The sequence below is a fragment of the Castor canadensis genome, chromosome 4 (assembly GCF_047511655.1).
Source record: "Castor canadensis chromosome 4, mCasCan1.hap1v2, whole genome shotgun sequence".
In the NCBI taxonomy this organism is placed as follows: domain Eukaryota; kingdom Metazoa; phylum Chordata; class Mammalia; order Rodentia; family Castoridae; genus Castor; species Castor canadensis.
The window spans coordinates 107272810-107295836 of NC_133389.1; the positions used below are offsets into that span (position 1 = coordinate 107272810).

At 43.9% G+C, this 23027-nt stretch overlaps 2 protein-coding genes across 3 annotated transcripts in view; one reads left to right on the forward strand and one right to left on the reverse strand.

The window, feature by feature from the left end:
• Cacnb4 (calcium voltage-gated channel auxiliary subunit beta 4) overlaps positions 1-13017 on the reverse strand; it is a 257548-nt gene extending 244531 nt beyond the window's left edge. Inside the window, exons 1-2 of one of the 2 annotated variants that reach the window (XM_074070785.1) lie at positions 12865-13017; positions 12241-12324 (exon numbers count right to left, since the gene is read on the reverse strand). In XM_074070785.1, the coding sequence (XP_073926886.1) occupies positions 12241-12324; positions 12865-12921 (141 nt within the window). In that variant the 5' untranslated portion in view covers positions 12922-13017. Of the gene's footprint in view, positions 1-12240; positions 12325-12565; positions 12691-12864 lie in introns of those variants that run through there. The other variant, XM_074070786.1, reaches the window with a different exon arrangement.
• LOC141422698 (uncharacterized) lies at positions 12127-20569 on the forward strand. The gene is made up of 4 exons (XM_074072229.1): positions 12127-12356; positions 12444-12667; positions 19818-19941; positions 20344-20569. The coding sequence occupies exons 1-4, from the start codon at positions 12127-12129 to the stop codon at positions 20495-20497; spliced, it is 732 nt and encodes a 243-aa protein (XP_073928330.1). The 3' UTR covers positions 20498-20569.
• The last annotated feature ends 2458 nt before the right edge of the window (positions 20570-23027 follow it).

Consider the following 23027-nt stretch of genomic DNA (forward strand, 5'->3'; position numbering starts at 1 on the left):
AGAAAACAGGAAAGAGAGGCCAGTTTAAGGAGAAGATGTGGCACGATGGATGGAGGAAGGAGAGCTGAGTCCAGGTCTGTGTATGTGTGGTCGATGGAGGCAGAGGAGACTCCTGGACAACACTGTGGGCAAGTGGATCCAGGGGTCAGAACCTGTGCTTGGGAGCTGCCAATTTTGTTGCAGTGGGCTTTTTCCAGATGGTAAAACGAACCTACCTGGGAGCAATTTGTCAAATTACAATGAGGCATGAATGGCAAGAGCCTCCCAAGACTCCCGGGAACCTTTATATTTTTTAAATAGGCTGCTCATTAACCCAAATCCTCTTGAAACTGTTGGAATTCCAGACAGTGGAGGAAAAAGGAAGGCAGTCAGTCCTCTGAAAACAGGTATTTGGGATCCTGGGCATAGCCCAAGCAGTCTCCTGCTTCCCTCCTACCTTCCAGTCCCCTCCCTGAGGGCTGGCAGTCTCTCAGGCCCACAGCTGGGTCCCTTCCCCACTTGGAACCACCCTGTGGTGAGGCAGTCCAAGGTCTACTTCTCTGTTGTTGCTTGATACAAGGGGAGAAATGTGGCCAAACCTGAGGGCTGGAGGACTGTGTCAAGCCTATTTATGAAATGGATATTTGTATTTTACCTGCCTGAGAGTAGCTTTTTTTTTTTTATTTTTTGACAGTCCTGGGGTTTGAACTCAGGGCCTCACGCTTACGAGGCAGGCATTCTACCAGTTGAGCCACTCCATCAGCTTACCTGCCTGCTATGTCTTTTTAAACCACCTACCAGAACCATTAAGACTAAAACAAAAAGTAGTTCAGAATGTTCTTAATGCTACACTGAACTATGCACTTAAAAATGGTTAAAATGGTAAATTTTTATGTTACACTTACTGTGTCATAGTAAATAAATGATTATTTTAAAACACACCAATGCCCTTGCTTAAAAAAATAAAAAGCAATTAACACTCTTTATTATTCTTGTTAGTTAGATAAAATATGTGGTTATATATGACATTTTCTGAGCATCTCTACCAATGTAGAAATAGTCACACTAATAATTATTAGTAATAGTAATAATTATTTTTCTAATGCAGATTTGACATCTTTTTAAAAAGCTATTATATAGTTTTATTTTCATTGAACATGATCAAAAGAATATTTACATGGTATTAAAGGAGTATGATGACCAATACCAATCAAAAAACTCAGCCCTCCTCGCCACAGCCCTCCACAGAAAGACCAAAGGGATAAAACACATCCCCCAACTCAACCAGCCCTGAAGCTTCCTGAAATTAGCAAAGAATGTTTGCAGCTGACCTACTTCTCCCCCCACACGACTGTGTTGATAATTGACTTTGGTCCTCCAGGGAAGTGCTCAAATATAATGGAGCAGCACCTGCCACATAGAGAGTACAGTTTTATATACCCAATGATTCCCATAAATATTGTACTTAGCCTGGGACTCAGGCATTCTGCCTTCTCCTTAACTGTACTTCTTAAGGAGGAAATAATATAATTACCAACAGTGTATTATTATGAACATCTAGATAAAGCACAAGCATTTTGAATTACAAGTACTCAAGACATTTCTATTACTACGAATTATTGAAAAAATGGCAATAACCATTTGCATGACACTTTTAATTCTGTGGATGCCACCTATTACACAACCCCCTGCCCATCCCCCTATAGATGGGAACCACTGATGACATGCAGGCCAGGGTCCAGGGCTTGATTTCCAAGAATATCAAATGATTTTGCCAAAAGAATCCATTCAGCTCTATAATCTGAGATGGCAAATAAACACAAATATGGACCACCCAGTCAACACCGTGACGTGACATTAGCTTACAGAAAGGCAAGTCCACTTTCATCTATAAGCCAACATTGCACATTTAGACCAGGGGCTGCCACTGAAACCCCGCAGACTGATTTTTTCACATCAATGAAAAAAATGTGAATCCAAAACAGCTGTGGTGGCTCACACCTGTCATCCCTGCTATGCGGGGACGCAGTCCAGGCTTGCTCGGGCATAAAGCAAGACCTGACCTTGGAAATAATCAATATGTAAGGGCTGGTGGAGCGGCTCAAGTGATATAGCACCTGCCTCACAAATTCGAGTCCCTGAGTTCAACCCCCAATGCTACCAAAAAAAAAAAAAAAAAAAGGTGAAACCAATCAGAAAAGATCACATGTTATTACGTGATTCTATTTAAATAAAATATCAGAATAGACATACATTTGGAGACAGACATACATTTTAGTAGTTGCCTAGGACTAGGGGGTGAGGAAGAGAATGGGGAGGGCCTGCTAATGGTGATAATGGGTGATGAGAATGGGGAGGGCCTGCTAATGGTGATAATGGGGGATGAGAATGTTCGATTCTCACACTCACACAAAGAGTGGCATCCCAGCCATAACAATGGTCACTTTACCCACCTGTTTGATTTTGAACCACAACTAGCATTTGCGTTGTTTACAACAGCACTTGGCCACTTGAAACGATAGTAGAGACAGTAATAAATTTATTTCCACAGGAACTGTGTATTTCCATTACTGCTGGGTTTTCCCAGCACCACTAAAAACAAGTTTCCATAGGAGTTTACAAATATTTTCATAATACAAGGACCCAGTCAATACAACGAAAGTTTATCACTCCTAGTGATTCTGACAACCCAGGGAAATTGTATTCTTTTCAAGTTTATATTTGCAAAATATTTCCTCTCAAAACAAATACTGCTACATCAATTAAACTGCAACCCTGGAGAAAGATATATCCACCAACAAAGAAGAATATAAAATCAGAAACAAAGTAGACACAATTCATCATACAAATGATGAGTGAAGTGATCAGGAAGATTCGATAGCTGTCAAGTAAGTTTTGCAGCTGCTACCTAATTAATGCTTTCAGTACCTAAAATACAAATACTGAATGTCATCCCTCAGATTCAAATAATTACTCCTACTCTATTTATGTGTGTAAGAAGAAAAGTTATGTTAAAGAAAACAGGAAAGTTTCCAGGGGGAGCATGTTTACTCTAGCAAAAATATGAACTATCTTCAAGGAATTCCAAAGTACGGTTTACCTCCAAGCCAAGTGGTGACAATCCATCAGCCTTCTTTATTTCTAAAAGTAGGTTACCATAGCACACAGCCTGTCATTATTGTTACTTCAAAGCAATAAAACTATTCCCTTAAAATTGAATCTGTAATTCTGAGGTTCACAAATTGAAGCTTCTATTTCTGGTCTGCCATGGTTTGGGTAAGTTTCATCCAAAGGTCCATATGTAAAGGGCTTGGTCCCCAGCGTGGCATTTTTGGGAGACAGTGGAACCTTTGAGAGGTTTCACCTGGTGGGAGGGTCTGTAAGTCTCTGGGGTGTGCCTTTTAAGGAGATGGTGGGACCCCATTCCCTTCATCTCTGTCTTCATGAGAAGCAGCTTAGCAACACCAGTGACATGGGCCCACCATGATGTATGCTTTGTCATAGGCCTAAAAGCAATGAGGCCAAATGATCGGGGACCAGGGCCTCTGAAACTGGGAGCCAAGTAAACCATTCCTTTTTATTTTGGTTTGTTTGTATGATGCTGAAAACCAAACCCAGGGTCCCATGCAGACTAGGCAGGCTCTCTACCCCTGAGCTGCATCCCCAGCCCCACCTTTTCTCTTTACAAGCTATGTCAGGAATTTGTTACAGTGACAGTAAACTAACCAATATAAGTCCTATTTCCCCTTAAGGTCCTCTCTCTCTCCCCGCACCCCCCACCCCAGGATACATGGTTCAAGCCATGTGAAATTCTTGATGTGTTTCTGTAAAGTCAAGTTCAGAACATCAACTCCTCTAAAATGAAAAGTACTACATTCTACCCCATTGTGTTCCTGGTTCATGAAGGAGTGAAGGCAGGACAATACCAGCTGTTGAAACTGGAGTGTTTTTATGGGGGTTTGGTGGAGAAAACAATATGTCTCTTTTTGATATCTTCGAATCTGGAGAGGCGTTAGAAAAAGAGCACATGGCTGAGAGGGGTTGCAAGGTTGGTCATGCCAGGAGCCACAGAGGAAATATTTGTGCGACACCCTGGGTTCAATGGAAAGAAGAATCTGGAGGCTGAGTACACATCCGGCACACCCCACTGAAGGGCCAGCTCAGAGGACTGATGGCTTTGAGGCCTATGACCCATTCTCAGCACCTACTCTCAGGTTGGGAAGGAAGCACCAGCAAAGAAGGAGCCAAGGAAGAATTCTGCTCCGATATGTTGCTAGGAGTTGGGCGTGGTAGTACACGCCTGTAATCCTAGCATGCAGGAGGCTGAGACAGGAAGATCACAAGTTTCAGGCAATCAAAATGTTGCTCGCAAAAAGTAGGAAAAGGCCAGACAGAGAGCTACAGAGCAGAATAAGACCTGCCTGCCCATTCCCCATTTCCTGGTCTTCAGTGATCTGAATGGATCTCAAGCTGCTTGCCTTGGTTTGTGCTTTGTTCTGAACCTGAGCTTCAAAAAAGACACTAAGAAGGGCCAAACTCTGAGGAAGAAGATGAGCTTGGACTGTGTCACAACCACAGCTGGAAGATGGTCATATCCAGACTTGACTGGCCCACATAAACCTACTGAGTTACACTCACCAGGAGTGAAGAGACTGGGTTCTACAAGTAGCTACAGAGACAGCTTGACTAAACCCCATTCTCCTCAGCGCCACCCTTGATTCTCCCCTAGATGAGGAAGTACTTCCCACTCCTGAGACCTAGGGATGACACTGTCTGGTGCAGCCTATGCTGAAGGATAAGTAGTTGTTTATTCTATAGAAATTCACTTTATGGAACTCTGTGTGCCAAGAACAGAGACTCAGAGATAAGTTACAATGGCTGGTTAAGTATTTGGTTAGTGCTCAGTAATCAGATTTCTCAACTATGAGTTTCATAAATTCAGTTCAATTTATTCAAGCCCAAAAGCAAGTGCAAGGCATAGTTTGCCAAAAGAAACAGAGTTCTTTCTTGCTCTATCAGATCACAATTTGGGAAAATTCATCCCACAAAAAATTCACAAAGTAAGTGTGAAGTTTTCCTTAAAGTTCATTGTAACTGGGATCATATCATTCTACTTACAGAGCAACAAAAAAAAAATTCAACTTTGCTAATGAAAATAATTCTTTATTGTCTTCCAGGCAGCAGCTAAAATATGAAAAGGGCTGTGCCAGTGCTGGCCTGTTTCCCTCGGATACACTCCTGCCCTTCCTGGCGCTGCTTTCTGTCTCAGGAGACCAAGGCCTGCAGGCTGCTTCCCAGGTCAGCTGGCTTCCACCTGGGCTCAACTAATGGCAGAAGACTGGAGAGTGGGGAAGGGAGGGGCCAAGATATTTCTCCCCGTTCTGTCTACCTTAAGTGGCTTCTTTGACAGAGGTGCCATCTCCTCTATGTGTATATTTTTATTTTTCTTTTTTTGGAAGGTACTGAGGATCTAATTCAGGACCTTGAGCTTGCCAGGCAAGTGCTCTGTTACTTGAGCCACGCCCCCAACCCTTTGGTTTTTAGCTTGTTTTTCAGGGAGGTCTTGAGATTTTGACCATGAGGGCCTCAGACAGTGATCATTCTACCTCTATGTCCTGAGTAGCTGGGATTGCAGGCTTGCACCACTGTACCTGGCCTCCTTTATGATCTCTTGCTCTCACCAGCTGGGATTCCTACAATCCTAGCTCCTGCCCAGTGACTCGGGTCCCTGGGCTCCAGTAACAGTTTCCTCCCTAGACTGCTACCCTAAAAGTGATGGTGGCTTCCTGCTATGGTTAACCTCCAGGCCTAGTTTCCAAGTTCTCACAGCACTTGTTTAATCATGTCTCTATATCAAATTTACTCCATTATAAAAATCTCAAGTAGTTTAGACAGACTGGTTAGATTTTGGCCAATACAATGACTAGTTAAGTAAGTCAATGAACAACCAAATAAATTATCTTTCATGAACTATGAACCACACAACAAAAAAAATGCCATCCAAGATGGGAGTTGGGAAGAAGCCACAATCTCCAGATTTTCCAGTCCATGCTTTGCTTTTTACAGCAATCACACAGATCAAGATTGCTACTAGAGCTGGGTGTGTTGGATTATACCTGTAATCCCAGCACTTGGAGGCTGAGGCAGGAGGATCTCAAGTTTCAGGCCAGCCAAGCCTACGCAGTGAAACCCTGCCTCAAAAAAAAAAAAAATCATTTTTAGGATTGCACATACCCACATCCACGTGAGTTTGTGTGTGTGTCTTATTACTCAGGAAGTAAAGTGTGCTGTGCAAAAACAGTAGCCCGAGTCAAGGTCCCCTGTCTCAGTTCCACTACTACCTATTGTTGTGACTTTTATGGCCTTGGGCCTATGTTCTATTTATCTGAAAATGAGAAATAGAAGTATTTTCTTTCTGCAATCTCTTTCCATTCTAAAATCCTGTGGTTCTACATTTATGGATAGATCTGGCATAGATACACGCCTCTAGCACACGATTATTCTTAGAGCTATGCACAAAGCAGATACCTTCTGTTGATGAGTTTGTATTTCATCAGGGAAAAGTGTCTAGAACCAGTACTCAAATTATAACCCAAAGAATCTGTCTGCCAACTTGTTTTATTATAGTATCAACTCAGAATCTGAATATGTTTTAGATCTCTAAATACAATGTGGGTTCATTGAGTTCTTGTAAGGATCATCTGATTAGCATACCTTAAAAAAACACAAGGTGCTGGAGGAGTGGCTCAAGCAGAAGAGTGCTTGCCTAACAAGCATGAGGCCCTGAGTTCAAACCCCAGTACCAAAATAAAAACAAAACAAACCCACCCAAAAGATTCCCTGCTCTAAGTTAGATGGTTGCAAAGATGGCTGCAACCTTATTTTCCATCCCATAGCTCGTTTTTATGGAATTTTATTAGATATTATTCTGTAACTCACTTTTTCACCTGAATGTATCTCAAGTAAATGTTTTAAATGTACTTCCGTTACATGCAGACCTACTTTATTTTTTCTTTAGTGGCTCAATAGTAATCTGCAAATCTATCATTATTTAGTCATTTACTGCTTGAGGAATACATCCGTTGTTTCTAGTTTCTTGCTTGATAGGTTGTTGGCTGTGAGGTTTTACTAATTTTTATTAGATTTATGGAGCTCCTTTCTGTTCTTCTTCTTTTGAGATGGAGTCTCACTTTGTTATCCAAGTTAGACCCAAGCTCCTAGGCTTAAGTGATCTTCCTGCCTAAGCTTCAAGAGTCACTGGGACTACAGGCATGAACCAGCCATCACTTAGATCCTTCTATTCATAAAAGAATATGTTTAAAAATTGTCAAATCATAATTGTGCCTGCCTAGCAAGCATGAGGCCCTGAGTTCCAACCCCAGTACCTAAAAAAAAAAATTTTATTTTTTGAGGTTTGGGGGCATGGCTGGGGACTGAACCCAGGGCTTTGAGCTTATTAGGAAGGTGCTCTACCACTTGAGCCATGATCCCAGCCCTTTTTTACTTTAGCTATTTTTGAAGTAGCATCTCATGTTTTTGCTGGGGCTGGCCTTAGACTCAATTCTCCTACTTAGGGCCCCCTGCATAGCTGGGATTACAGGTGTGGCCACCACACACAACTTCAAATAGTTTTCTTTTGGTACTTATTGAACATATATTTTCTCTTTAATTTTTTCATATAGATTGAATAACCTGATATTATGCTACCACTGAATTTGATTTACTTTTTATTTATTTTTACCCAAATGTTCTTTTGCAATATGACTTTGTCACTCTCCATCAAAAGATAACCTCTTTTCTCTCCCCTTGGGTCAGGCTCATAGACCTGTTTCGACTTAGAGAATATAAGAGGAGTGACGCCATATTATTTTGAAACTGAGGCTTAAAAGGGCCACAGTTTCCGCCTTTGCTTCTGGGGATGCTCCTGTCTGGAACTCAGCCACCATATTATCAAGAGGCTCAAGCAGACATGCTGAGGTCCAGGTGGAAGAAAATTCAGGCCCCTGCCAACAGCTCTAGCCGAGTCTCAGTCGGCAGCCAGCACCAACTGCCAACCACATGTGTGAGTCTATTTTGGATTTCCCAGCCATCCCAGTGCCCACATAGCATCACATGAGGCAGAAGAACTGTCTGGTCAGTGCACAAAAATAAATTGTTGTTTTAAGCTAAAACAACAATTGGGGCGGGGGGGGAGGTTTGCTAGGAGGCAATTTCTCCCTTTAAACAAAGCATTTTAATGTTGAAACAGAACCTCATGCCTGAGCCATGTCAGGTCGGTCCTCCACCCACTCAGAGGAGCATGTATTGAACATATATTCTGCTACATGCTGAGGACACAAAGATCAAATGCAAACATGTCCTTGACCTCACATAACTTGTTCATTGGATGGGGAGACAGACATTAACAGAGAAATCCAAGTACAGGTTGAATTATAATAGTGGCAGTGCTACTGAAAGCTATAGAAGGCACTCTGCTCTGGAAGCCTCCTCCTTATGAAGGAGGTTAGAAAAGGAGGTGAAGACTGAACTCTTAGATCTCAAGAAAGACTAAAAGCTAACTAGGCAGAGAGGACAGTGAGTCTTCCTCACAGAGGGCTCAAGATGTGCAAACTGCCTGTGTTGGGACAGAGGACGGTGTGTTCAGGCCCAGTATCCAGACACAGATCACAGCTCAAGACAAGGCTGGAAGCAGGTAATAGCCAGGCCCTATGAGACTCTGCAGTCCTTCACACCGGCAGATGTGACAAGAAGGAGTGAACAAGCCAATACCAGTTGGATCAGATTTTCTCTTAGAACCCCAAAGGGAAGAGGACTAACTTAAGAGTACTCTGCCTTAACTGTATGTACATACACCCACGGATATTTAAGTACCCAGTGCACATGGTCATGGTGCCCACCTCCTTGTTATATTTCACTGTATTATTTGCATACACCTCTGTCTCCATAATTAAACTATAAAATCTTTGCTTACAAAAGCTGTGCCTCATTCATCTTTCATTCTTCCCCCATAATATCTAACACAATGCTGGGCACACATTTTTAAGTGCTTCTTAAAAATATAAAACATGAATAAATAATGTATTCATAAATGGTCTGTCAGACAGTATCTCCTGAGAGAAAATTCTATGACCACATTTGGAAAGCCATTCCAGTGATAGCAATATTCTTTGGAAAATCTTGCTATAAAACATCATTCCTTTCTAATTTTTGCCAATTCTTGAACTTCATCCTCAATAAAGAGCAAGAATACTCATCACATTTCCAAAGAGTATCTCTGTGTATGCTTTGAAGAACATTCTAGGTCATCCTTATCTTTCTCTGCTTTAAGTAGCAAAATATTTAATCTTCTCACCTTTCCTCAAAGAAGTCCTTTAGTTTTTCCCTGGATTCATTCCAAGGCTTCCATCCCTCCTAAATTGTGGGGGCCAGCAATTTAGTAGACCAGGAAACAAGGTCAAAGATGCCTGAGGGACTTTGTGAGCAGTCCTTGTGTGGCGGCAGGCTCTCTTTCTCTGTCTGCTTGTTCTCAGGCCAATTCAATGTGTGCCTGTGTATGTGTTCATACACACAAGTAATGAAACTCTTACCATCTCAAAGAACAAAGATTGTTTAAGTTTGCAACCATCCTATCCTTCACCTCTCAGCCAGTCTTCCTTGATGTGACCTGTAGCTTTTTTCTTTTTTTTTTAGTGAAACCTTTTCCTCCATCAATGATATGAGCAAGAAAGGAGCAGCATTATTTTTACTGGTGTAATGATTTGCATATAAAGTCTCCCCTCCGCAAGACTTGTGTTGAAGGCTTGGTGTTCAGAGGTGATTGGTTCACAGAAGCTATAACCTCGTCCATGGAATAATCCACTGATACATCCAAAGCTGAATGGACTAGGGAGTTGAGGGTGGGAGGGCGTCTTATCTGTCTCTCTCCCTTACTCCCTTCCTTTCTCCCTGCTGCCTCCTCTGCCATGTGAATCCCGCCATGATATTCTGTCTTCCCACAGGCCCAGAAAAAACAGAGCCAAGTGACCACGTACTGAAACCTCTGAAACCACAAGCCAGACTAAACCTTTCTTCCTTTAAATTGACTTTCCCAGATGTTTGTCACAGCAATGGAAAACTGACTAACATAGTCGATATTCTCACAGTCTTCTCCCTGTGCAACGGAGCAGACGGAAATAACACCAAGAAATCCCATCACTCCAAGCACTTCATTATCAATAAATCATTGACCATTCTAAAATAATGACACTCTATCAACTTTTTAAAAAGCTTTTTTAAAAAGGATTTTCGGTATTTGGGTGAAAACTGTTCAATTTCATTCAAATATACCGTCAAATTCTGTTTGCTATCATTCTCATTTCATCAAAGCAATTTAAATCCCTCAGGTTTTTTTTTATTTTAGCCATTACAAAGGTCTATATGGTGCCATTTAAATAAGATCCTATGTCGGATAATCACTGAACTATAAAGTGCTCAAAAAATTGTGCACTGTTTTTGTGCCAAAAAATAGGAAATTGTGTAAATAATATTACTACTTACAATATTACTCCTGAATTTAGGTCATTTTATCATCTCACTGTTTTTAGAAAGTTTCAGATTTATGGACTGTATTTATTCTCAAAACCTGAGCTGGTCCAAATTAATCCCAAAATAACTTTTGCAATAACTTTTAAACCAGCACGTAACAGCATACTTACAAGGGCTTATACATATTATCTGGACCTTTATTGGCACAAATAGAGGAAAGAATAAAAATATTAGAAAGGATATTGTTTTGTTCATGCTCAGAAGTTTTAAGCATTAGTGCAGCAATGATGTAGATAAACTCAAAAGCTTTAGTCAAACAGCTCATAGAAGACACTGCTATATAATTAGTATTTCCAAGAATTTGCAAAAAGAAAACACTACTCAAAATAGGCACCTACAAAATAAACATCAGCAAAGTGGCAAACAGTTGCATAACTCAAAACAAGTTTTGAAGATAAACAATGGCTTCACCTTATCAAATACATAAATATTCCAAGGACTGCAGAGGGATAGATTGTAGTTTTAGAATGAATGCAGAATCTAAAATACATTTAAATAATGTACATGCTTCGTGCTCACTGAATTAAAGAACAATAACAATAATTTGTATCGGCACAAAGTAAAACTTTACATAAGTATTATACAAATATGCTTTTATAGACCCCCTGAGGAGAGGTTGGAGTCCAATTCTCAGTCTAAAACCCATTCCACATCGACGATCTGCTTAAATGGATGATAGAAAAGAAACACCACAGCTGCCATCATAGGTTAGAAACACATTACACAATGCTCGGAGTGACCTAGAGGGAAAAGTACTTCTCAAGGTCACTTCAGCAGCCCAGAGCAGACCCTGGGATAAAAGCGTCTCGGTGCAATGACTGAAGTCTTCCCAAGCCACCTAGGACGCGCACACCCAGTAATTTCTGCTCCAAAGAGAGATCAAGGTGAATCACTTCTGCTTGATTTCTCTGACACCCTGCAGCCAGGGGTGGTTTCATTTATAGCACAGGGACAGTGGGAAAACTGAGGACCAATTCTTTTGTCAAGGTGAACGGCACTTGCCACTCCCAGCGATCCCCAGCTCCTGGACTAGAACCCCGCAGAAGAAAACAAGCATAGTAAGTGCGGAACCGCCCAGAGCCCGGAGCCTGGGCCCGGGCCGCAATCGCTTACTTAGGTTTACCCCCATCTGGCCGTCCTTCCTAATTGAGCGAGTAATAAAGCGGTCCCAAAGTGAGAACTTTCTGCTCCAAGAGCTTGGAGATCTTTCCCAAGACCTCCACGGAGAATAGCCTTCAAAAGAGGCCAGCAAAACAGAAGCCCCCTCTCACCTGGCTCAAACCAGGTCGCCGGCCCCGGGGTCTGGTTTACTCAAAGTCAAGTTACACCTCTTGGAGACGCTTCTCCATGCACCGAAGAAGGTGCGACCGGAAACATTTCCACCTTTCTTAAAGTCAGTGTCCCTGACCAAAGTCCCTGTCCCCGCCGATCCATGTCAACCGGCGCAAACTAAGTTCCCGGAGCGCTAAGGTGACACCAGGACCAGAATACCCGGAGCCCGAAGAGGCGCGCGCGCGCGGGAAACGGGACGCGTGAACCACAAATGTGAGGAACCAGAAAAAGATGAGCGCGGGGACGGGACCTGCAGCTCCCGCACCCAGAGCGGCGATCGGCTCCAGGACCCCGCGCCGCGCGCTCGGCCTCCTCTCCACCCGGCTCAGCACCGTCACCTCCTACCTGTCTAAGGATGAAGCTGGTGGAAGTGGTGCTGCCATCGGACCTTTTCAACCTGCTCCTGCGGGTCGTGGTGCCTCGGGCCACCTGGAGGGACACACGGGGCCAGAGAGAAGCCAGTGAGGACCGCAGCGCGGAACCGGGAGACCACCTCCTCCCTCCCGGCTGCAGTCCGCCTTGGGACCAGCGCCCCCGGGTCCCCTGAGAGCCCGCACCCGAGTCTCCTCTGCGTCTCACAAACGCTGCGCCCACCCCCACCCACCCACCCACCCACTGAAGCCTCGACGGCTGCGAAGATGCGTGAGACGCGCAGCCCGCCAGCACCCACCACATCCATTAACAAAGCGTCGCGGGGTGCGGGGTCCGAGTCCCCGGCATGGGCTGGGGGAGGCTGCGGACTCCGGATCGGGAGCGCAGAGCCCCGGACGAGGTGAGGCAGAGGAGGAGGAGGAAGAGGAGGAGGAGGAGGAGGAGGAGGAGGAGGTGGAGGACAAGGAGGAGGAGAAAGAGGAGGAGCGGGAGACCGGAGGAGGGGGGAGCGGGGCGCCGGCTCCGGGACTGGGGGCCCCGCGCTCCCCGCGCCGAGGCGGGGCGCTCGGGGGCGGAGGTGGGAGGCGGGGGCGGTACCTGCGAGGTGGGGGAGTGCGGTCCGTCCGCTGTCCCGTTCTTGGCGTAGGAGGACATGGTTCAGAGCCGCCGCATGGCCGGCCGCTGCGCGCTGGGCGGAGGGCGGCAGCCCCCGAGGCCGGGATGCGGGCACCGGGGAGGGCGGCAGGACTTCTCCACCCGCTCCCGGGCCCGCGCCGGCTCCCGGGCCGCCTGCCCGCACTTCGCCGAGTTCCGCACCTTAAAGGGGCCGAGGCGCTGTCCCCGCGCCAGCGACGGGGTCCCGTGGAGGGGGCTTGTCGGGGTCTCACGGCCGCCCGAGGCGCTGGGAGCCCCGCTCTCCAGCCGAGCGAGCGCGCTACACCAGCGCTTCCCAGAGGGCGAGGGAGGGGGATCTGCGATGGGGGTGGAGGATGAAAATAGTCTGCACAGTTTAAAACGAGACAAAGGTGGCACGGTTCATGAATCAGGACTTGGGGGGTGGGGGGAGCTGGTGCAGTGTGGCGGGGAGTGGGAAGAACCGAGCGGCGAGCGTGTGTGTGTGTGTGTCGCTGCACTGGGATTTTAAAAGGGCAAGAGCTGAACCTTCCTTCCGCGACTTCACTCCTCAGCCCACTGTGTAAGGCATGGGGTTTTCTGGTTTGCTTTTTGTTCGTGTTTCTGTACTGTGTTCGCAACTCTAGCTTCCGAGCTACACACACTCAGGCAGCCCGAGTCTGATGGGAAATGCAGCCCCACGAGAGACCAGTGTGTCCTAAGGAGTTTTGAAGGTCACGTTAGACCTGCTAAAAAGCAGGAGTTGGTCACGTGCCTGCCATTTGTACACGGGTAGCTGTTTCCAAGAGGGAAACTCATCCTTGAAACCATACACCTTTGCGTTGCAAGCCTTGGTTTTCTCCTGCAAATACATCCAGGAGCTTAATTTGAGGATCAAATTCAAAGGAAAGAACTGTAGAAAGGAGGAATTTAAAAGAATAAGAAGAGAGAAAAAAACAATGTCTGAATTCAAAAATAGACTCTTTAACTATAGTCACTGCAGGAGAGAGAAATCCATCAAGAAAATACACAAAAGTATTTCAAATCGCTAAATTAGTCCACCTCACCTGACATTCTAGTGTCTGGTATTTTATTTATTCGTCTATTTATAGCAACAGCTATCACGTTTGTCTTAACAACTGCTTGGCCTTACTGAAGTCCCGTTCATATTTGACTATCCATCAGACACTTTCTTTCAGTTCCTATCCCCCTTCACTTAATGCGGACTTTATATAAATCGTAAAACTTGTCTCCTTGGCTCCAAGCACCTACCACCAGTAGCATATATGTGTACACACACACACACACACAGAGTCATTCCATCTACACACTACAGGCAAAGCCATGTCCCTAACATCTCTTTTGGCCAAGTTACCCTTCTCTAAGATAAAGTCCAAATTCATGGTCCAACAACCAAGCCTTCCAGCATCTCTGTACATCCTCCACCTCATATCTCCAAATTGATCTCTCTGTACAAACCTTCCAGCAAGCAGACAGGTGTCCATAGCCACTCACTGCTATCACCCCAAAATACCAAACACCACCCCACTTCAGCACCTCTGTCTTGAATGCCTTCTTGGAATATGCCCTCAACGCCATCTACACACCATGCTGAGCCAAGACTTCTCCAAACCCACTCAGCTCTCTTCCCCGACAGAAGTCTTCCTTGATGCCCCCAGTCCTGGATAGTTTTGCGCCCCTGAAAAACTAGAACATTTACTCTCTGGGCACTTGGCATAGGCTCTCTTGGTTAATAGTCCTCTTTGTGCAAGTCTAATTTCCAAAAGGATCATTAGCTCTTTTTCTTCTGTTCTTACATTTTTGATGTAATAGATAACTCCATGAAGTTTATGGGTAAGGATATGTCTAATAATTACGAACTCCCTGCTTTAGTTACCATCAACCCAATCCATTTTTAGTTCTGAGCCATTTTCACAGTTGACACTTAATCAATACATAGAGAATGAATTATGATGTGGGCACTGGAATTTGAATTTTCTGGGTTTTCACTGCCCACTGTCTTACTGACGTGAGTTATCAAAACAGAATCCATAGCAGCAAGATAGCATGAGTGGCTCTGTACACCTGTCTCACAGCAAAACTGGTGAAAATTAGCATACACACCACCATTTCAATCTCTGGAAATGGTCCTGAGGATACACAGCAATGACAAACATTTATTCAAAAAGTCTACAGAGACTCAGAATGGAAAGTGGCATTCAAGCTAAGGCTTACTCCCTCTGTCCTTGCTTCCAGCTCAGAGAGGCATGTGCATTTGAGAGCGTGGGGCTCCCTCTCCCCTCAGCTCCCAGTGGGAGGAACAGGACATGAGCTGGCCCCAGCTGTAACTGAGTTCTGAGCAAGTACGAAGAGATGTGCAGATTCTCTTCTGCAGAGCCTGACTCATGGGATAGAGGCTGTCCCTTAGGCACTAAGAATACAGGGGCCTGACAGACCTTGCTCCTGGCTCATGAAGAGGCCATCAGACCAGAAATTGCTGTCCCTCTCAATCAAGCACTTAGCTTCTAAAATGGTAATGACACTGAGAGAGAGGCTCACTGTTATTCTTACCCCTGGCATCTGTGGAAAATGAAGTTGGACACTTACCTCTCAACATATACAAAAACTCAAAATAGATCAAAAATCTATATGGAAGAGCTAGAAACTTAAAACTATTAGAAGAAAACAGGTGACTCATGCCTATAATGCCAGCTATTCAGGACAGGGGGATTGGGAGGATCATGGTTTTTAGGCCAGCCTGGGCAAAAAGTTAGCAAGCACTAATCTCAACAAATAAACGGCATAATGGTATACACCTGAGATTCCAGCCAGGCCAGAGGCTATAGTTAGGAGGATCAAAGTCTGAGACTGGTCCAGGCAAAAACTCGAGATGCTGCCTGAAAATTAATTAAAGCAAAGAAAGCTAGGGCATGGCCCAAAGTGGTAGAGAGCCTGTCCTGGCAAGTGCCAGGCCCTGAGTTCAAAACCCAGTACCTTCACATACAAATGTATGAAAATAGAATAAGGAAACCCATTAAAATTGTTTTAAAAAGAGGGGAGAAGGAATAAGAAAAAGAGGGGTAAATTTCATCAAAATATATTTTATGCATGTATAGAAATATTACAATGAGACTCCCTTTGTACAATTAATATACACTAAGAAAAAAAAAAGAGAAAAATAACAAAACCCCAGTACCACAAAAAAGGTGGAAGAGCAAATCTCCACAACCTTGGATTGGGTGATCAATTCTTAGACTTGACACCAGAAGCACAAGCAACAAGAGTCCTACCAAGAAGGAAAGACAACAACCCAGGCTAGGAAAAAGGCAGTTCCAATGGGCACCGAGCATGAGGAAAAAAAGTTCAATATCACTAGTCATTAGAAAATTGTGGATCAAAACCCTAATGCTATGGTGTGAATGTCTCCTCTAAAACTTAAGTTTAAATTTAATCACCAGATGCCAGGTGTGCTGACACAGGCCTGTGATCCTAACTACACAGAATGCAGAGATCAGAAGGAACATAATTTGTGGCCAGCTAAGGCAAAAAGTTAGTGAGACCCCATCTCAACAAATAAGCCAGGCATGATGATGAGTTTCTGTAACCCCAGCTATGTTGGAGGCCACAGGTAGAAGTTTCACAGTCTGAGGCCTGGCCCTGGGGAAAAACATGAGACCTTATCCAAAAAGTTAGTAAAGCAAAAAGGGCTGGAGGTGTGGCTGAAGTGGTAGAGCATCTACTCAGGAAGTGCAAGCCCTGAGTTCAAACCCCAGCCCTACCAAAAAAAAAAAAAAAAGAAAGAGCCCCATTTTCATGGATGGCATTGGTGCCACAATACAAGGGTAAATTTGGCTCCTCTTTTGCTCTGTCTTGGTCCATGATGACACAGCAAGAAGGCCCTCACCAGATGCTGGCACCTGGATCCTGGACTTCGCACATCCAGACCGGTGAGAAAATTGATTACTGTTCATTATCAATTACCCAGCCTCATGTATTCTGTTATAGCATAGTGAAAACTGAGACAGCTACCACTTTACACCAACTGCGATAGCTACAGCTAAATGGCCAAGCAGTAACAAGTGCTGGCAAGGATGTGGAGAAATCAGAACCATAATAGACCACTGAAGGAAATGTAAAACAGTTCAGCTGCTTTGAAAAACAGTCTGGAAGTTATTGCAATAGTTCAATATAGAGTTAAGAATGGCCCGGCAATTCCACTCTTAGGTAATGAACCCAAGATAAATGAAAGATATGCCTATGTCCTCTCAAAAATCTGCTCATGGCAGCATTATTTACAATAGTCAACAGGTAAAAACAACCTGAATATCCACCAACTGATGATGAACAAAATGTGGTATAGCCATACAGTGGAATATAATTCACTCATAAAAAGGAATAAAATACTGCCATATGCTACAATGTAACTAAGAAACAATCACAAAAAGTCACGGATTGTATGATTTCCTTTCTTTGAAATGTCCAGACTAGGGACACCTAGAGAGACAGAAACACAGAAAGGCTGGGGAGGCTTGGGGGATGTTGAGGTGGTAGCTATAGGGACTAGAGCTTCTTTCTGTGGTGAAGTGAATGTCCTAAAAAGGAGTGTGTTCTGGTTAAGCAAGTGTACAAATACTAAACCCACTACCCTGGCTGCACATCGTAGCACAATCCTGCTGTCCCAGCTACTCTGGAGGCTTTGAGATTGACACCAGCCTGGGTGACATACTGAGACCCCCATCTAAGGAAAGAAGGAGGAAAGGAAGGAAGAAGGGAGGGGGAAAACAGGGACAGAGAAAGGAAGGGAGAGAGGGAGGAAGGGAGAGAGGGAGAGAGGGAGGGAGGAAGGAAGGAACTATATGTTTTAAATGGTAAATTATAAGGTATATGAATTGCATATCAATCAAGCTGTTATTTATTGATTTATTGTACTGGGTTTTGAACTCAGGGCTTCAGGCTTGGTAGTCCAACATTCCACCACTTGAGCCACACCTTCAGGCCTTTTTGTTCTGTTTACTTTGGAGATAGAGTCTTGCTTTTTGCCCAGGCCAGCCTGAACTAAGATCCTCTTATTTTAAGCTTCCTGTCATAGATAGGGTGACAGATGTGCACCACCACTCAGCTTTTTTCCATTGAGATGGGGTCTCACAAACTTTTTTGCCTGGGCTGGCCTGGAACTGTGATCCTTCAGATTTCAGCCTCCCAAATAGGTAGGATTACAGGTGTAAGCCACCAGCACCTAGCTATGCTATTTGTTTTTATTCTTAGATATTAAAAAAGAAGAACTCAAAATGGATTAATTGCAAATGGAAAACTAAAACACTTCTAGGAGAAAATCTGCATGAATCTGGATTTGGCTATGAGATGTTAGATATACCACCATCTAAAGCATGATCCAAGAAAGTAAAAACGGATATGTGGGTGTAAATGAAATTAAAACCTTCTCTGTGAGACTGTTGAGAAAATGAAAAGACAAGCCATATACTGGGAGAAAATATTTGCAGGACAGAAATCTGATATGAACTCATAAACAAAATATGCAAACAATGCTTAAAACTCAAGTATAAGCCAGGTCGGTAGCTCACGCCTGTAATCCTAGCTACTCAAGAAGCAGCGATCAGGAGGATCACGGTTTGAAGCCAGCCCCAGGCAAATAGTTTGTGAGACCCTATCTCAAAAAACTCTTCACAGAAAAGAGCTGGTGGAGTGGCTCAAGTGGTAGAGTGCCTGCCTAGCAAGTGTGGGGTCTTGAGTTTAAACCCCCATACCACCAGAAAAAAAAAAAAAAACTCCAGAAAAATAAATCAATTAAAAACTCAGATGTAATTTAATATAGTCACAGATTGTTACATATAGAAATTATAGAAATATTTATAGATATGGGTACATACTTTGGTTAGTTTACATACATATATTTTCTTAATTTTCATTGAGGGCCTAGAAGCAATGACACCTAGTAGCAACAAACACATCTAGTACAAAAGTCTTGGTTTCTACTACTATAAATAATGTAATAGAAGAAACCAGGGCACACTTGAGAAATGGCTGATTTGAGGACCAGAGCAGGAACTGTATGGGATGATCCTGGAGCATCTTGTAGTACCAGAAAGTAAGGGAGAGCTCTTAAAAACAAAAAGTCATAAAACAAAACAACAATGATGGGATATGGTAAAGGGACATGGATATAAACAGAAAGAATCAAAATGACCAATATCAGAACCATCTGAGCAATGAAGTAGTACTGAAATATAACTCAAAGTATAAAATACACCCATTATGATACAAATCAAGGGTTAAATAAAGAAACGGGAAAAGAGAGAAATCTTCAATACAGAAGAATTCCAAATAATTTTATGTAGACACTGTATCCTCTGGGATGGGAAGCCCTTGAATGCACATGGTGACTTCTTCCCATAGGGGACAGGATAGAAAGGAGGAAGTGGAGAAGGGAGATAGTGACAAGCACTACTTCAGCCACGTGATCAGGCTCCAGATAAATATCAACAGGTTGACAGTCAGCGCCCTTGGGATGGGGATGCAGTTCAGTGGCAGGGCTCTTGCTTCCCACGCACAAGGCTCTGGGCTCAATCACCAGCACTGCGAAAATAATATATGCCCTTGATAGATAGTGCAATGAGAAGGACACTTTACCTCTGTGATCTTCTCTCCCCCACCCCCGAAAAAAATAACCTAAGCCTAATCACGAGGAAAACATCAGACAAATTCCAATTGAGGGACATTCTACAAAACAGATGACCAATACACTTCAACACCGAATACAGGTTGGGATGGGATGGGGAGTGAAGTGCGGGGACGGCTAAGATATGTACAGCTCCGTGACTTTGGGCTTTTCATTGCAAGTCGCAGAACCCAAGCTCAGTGAACACTGGCACAAAGAATGATCCGAAAACCGAACGTTTGGTTGGAATGCCCTTTCCTAGGTTTCTTCCGGCGCCCCTACTGCGGCTATAGGAGATCCAAGATGGCGATGGAGACAGAGCCGCAGACCTCATGCGCTCCTGACCCAGAGACCCTGCCAACAAGCTGGAGACACACCTGGCTGAGGTAAAGCACCAGGGAGAGCCAAAAACACGGCACTCTAAACCCTTAGATTGTGGAAGGCTTCTCCACGCCACGATCTAATAAAAGAACAGCTGGCCTGCCAAATCCCTGCCCCATAGGTCTGCAGAGCCGCTGCTCCATTCTGCCGGGCTGTCCACCTGTCGGGCTGCACCAGGCCACAGCCCCACACCAGACCCACACACTGCAGGATCCCCGCCTCTTGGGCCGCACCAGATCCATGTACCACTGGGATTCCCGACCCTCAGCCACACCGGACCCCAGCCCCGAGCCAGACCCACACTCTGCTGGAATACCAGCCCTCAAGCCCACTGCCCCTTGGGCCCTGCTGGGCCCCAGCTACGTGTGGGATGACCAGATACCTGCCCCTCGGTTCCCACCCCTCAGGCCCCACCGGGCTCCAGCTACGTGTGGAATGACTGGAGCCCCACCCCGCTGGGACAGGCACCAGCTTGGCGTGAGACAGCTGCACCCACCAGCCTGCAGGGATCCCCGCCCCTCCGGGGTAGCCAGGCCCCAGCTCTACAGGCTTTCCAGATAACCGAGCCACCAGACTCCCACTCGGGCCACCACTAGAGGGCTCCTAGCATGCCTAAGAGACACACACAGACTGGACTGGACACTAAAGAATTAACATAACTAACTGCAATTCTACCGTTCCAGAACTGGTGATTTTTTTTTTTCTCTTTTTCTCCCTTCATCAAGGGTTTGGCTGCCTGGTTTGCTGTTTGATCACCCACCATCTTTCCCTTTTTTTCTCTTTTTTTCCTCTCTTCTCTCTTCCTTTTATCTTCCCTTCTCTTTCTCTTTTTCATCCTTCTCTCACGGTTTTGTTAGTATTAATATTATAAACCAGCTAATCCCACATTACACATAATCCAGGGACAGAAACGGTACCTAGTGGAAATATGAGAAGTAGAAAAAGGGACGGAAACCATTCCCCCCCAAAAACAAAGTAGTTCAGGACTTAGAGCAAAATGAAGAAAACGGATACCCAGATCCAGACTCCAACAAAACAAAGATAAACTATATCAAGGCACCCAATGAAGACCACAAGAACACCCTGAAACAAAAAATTCTACAAGTAAACAATGAGAATTTCATAGAGATGCTACTAGACATGGTCAACCAAAACGTACAGGAGGCACTCAAGAAATTCCAAGACAACAAAACTAAAGAATATGAGAAAACATGGAAACAAATAAATGAAATCATAGGAGCCCTAAATAAACACCAAACTGAAACAGAGATCACTGTAAACAGAGAGATAAATGAATTAAGGGCAAAAATTGACAATATTAAAGAGGAAGTAACCCATGATATGAAAAACCTCAGAAAAAATGAAACAGAATACAAAACAAAATGGAAGGTCATTCAAGCAGAATAGAACAAACAGAAGACATAATCTCAGAACTTGAAGATGAAATGGCAATTAAAGGAAAAACTGAGAACTATTAGTTAAACAACTCAAGACCTGTGAAAAGAAAATGCAAGAACTCGCTGACTCCATCAAAAGACCAAACCTGAGAAGCATGGGCACTGAAGAAGAAGAAGAGGTGCAAGCAAAAGGAATTTGTAATATATTCAACAAAATAATAACAGACAATTTCCCAAATCTAGAGAAAACTATGCCCATACAGATACAGGAAGCCTCCAGAACTCCAAACAGACCTGACCAAAATAGAACTACCTCATGACATATTATCATTGAAACAACAAGTACAGAGACTAGAGAAAAAATATTGAAGACTGTAAGAGAGAAAAAACAAATAACATACAAAGGCAAGCCCATCAAAATCACAGCAGATTTCTCAACAGAAACATTAAAAGCAAGAAGAGCACGGAGTGAGGTCTTCCAAGCGCTGAATGAAAATAACTTCATTCCTTTACTGGGTAAAGTATCCTAGATGGAGCAATAAAAGTCTTCCATGATGAGCAGAAACTAAAACAATATATGACCACCAAGTAACCGCTACAAAAGATTCTCCAAGGAATTCTGCACACAGAAAATGAAAGCAAACAAAACCATGAAAAGGCAGGCAATACCAAATCACAGGAGAAGAAAAGGCAAGAAAGTAAAAGTAACATTGATTCAGCTACACACAATCAAACTCTTAATCAACAAAGACAACTACATGACAGGGATAACCACGTACTTATCAATACTAACACTGAATGTTAGTGGACTAAATTCCCCCATCAAAAGACACTGATTGGCATTCTGAGTGAGGTTAGCCTGGCCCAAAAGACCAAAAATCGTATGTTCTCCCTCATATGTGGACATTAGATCAAGGGCAAACACAACAAGGGGATTGGACTATGAGCACATGATAAAAGCGAGAGCACACAAGGGAGGGGTGAGGATAGGTAAGACACCTAAAAAACTAGCTAGCACTTGTTGCCCTTAACGCAGAGAAACTAAAGCAGATACCTTAAAGCAACTGAGGCCAATAGGAAAAGGGGAACAGGTACTAGAGAAAAGGTTAGATCAAAAAGAATTAACCTAGAAGGTAACACCCACGCACAGGAAATCAATGTGAGTCAATGCCCTGTATAGCTATCCTTATCTCAACCAGCAAAAACCCTTGTTCCTTCCTATTATTGCTTATACTCTCTCTACAACAAAATTAGAAATAAGGGCAAAATAGTTTCTGCTGGGTATTGAGGGGGGGAGAGGGAGGGGGCGGAGTGGGTGGTAAGGGAGGGGGTGGGGGCAGGGGGGAGAAATGACCCAAGCCTTGTATGCACATATGAATAATAAAAGAAAAATGAAAAAAAAAAAAAAGACACTGATTGGCAAACTGGATTCAAAAGGAAGATCCAACAATCTGCTGCCTACAGGAGACCCACCTCATCAACAGAAATAAACACTGGCTGAGACTGAAAGGCTGGAAGAAGATTTACCAAGCTAATGGTCCCCAAAAAAGGCAGGGTTAGCAATACTTATATTGGACAAAGTAGACTTCAAACCTACATTGATCAAACAAGATAAAGAAGGACACTCCATACTAATAAAAGGGGAAATACACCAAAAGGAAATAACAATTATCAACCCATATGCACTCAACGTC

Excerpts from the sequence above, each read along its gene's own strand:
- LOC141422698 (XM_074072229.1), top strand. The coding sequence starts at position 12,127 with ATGAGCGCGGGGACGGGACCTGCAGCTCCCGCACCCAGAGCGGCGATC. Across the intron at positions 12,357-12,443 it reads ACGGGGCCAGAGAGAAGCCA|AGCCCGCACCCGAGTCTCCT; the intron begins GTGAGGACCGCA and ends GGGTCCCCTGAG. Across the intron at positions 19,942-20,343 it reads TGGAGACACACCTGGCTGAG|GCCCCACCGGGCTCCAGCTA; the intron begins GTAAAGCACCAG and ends CCCACCCCTCAG.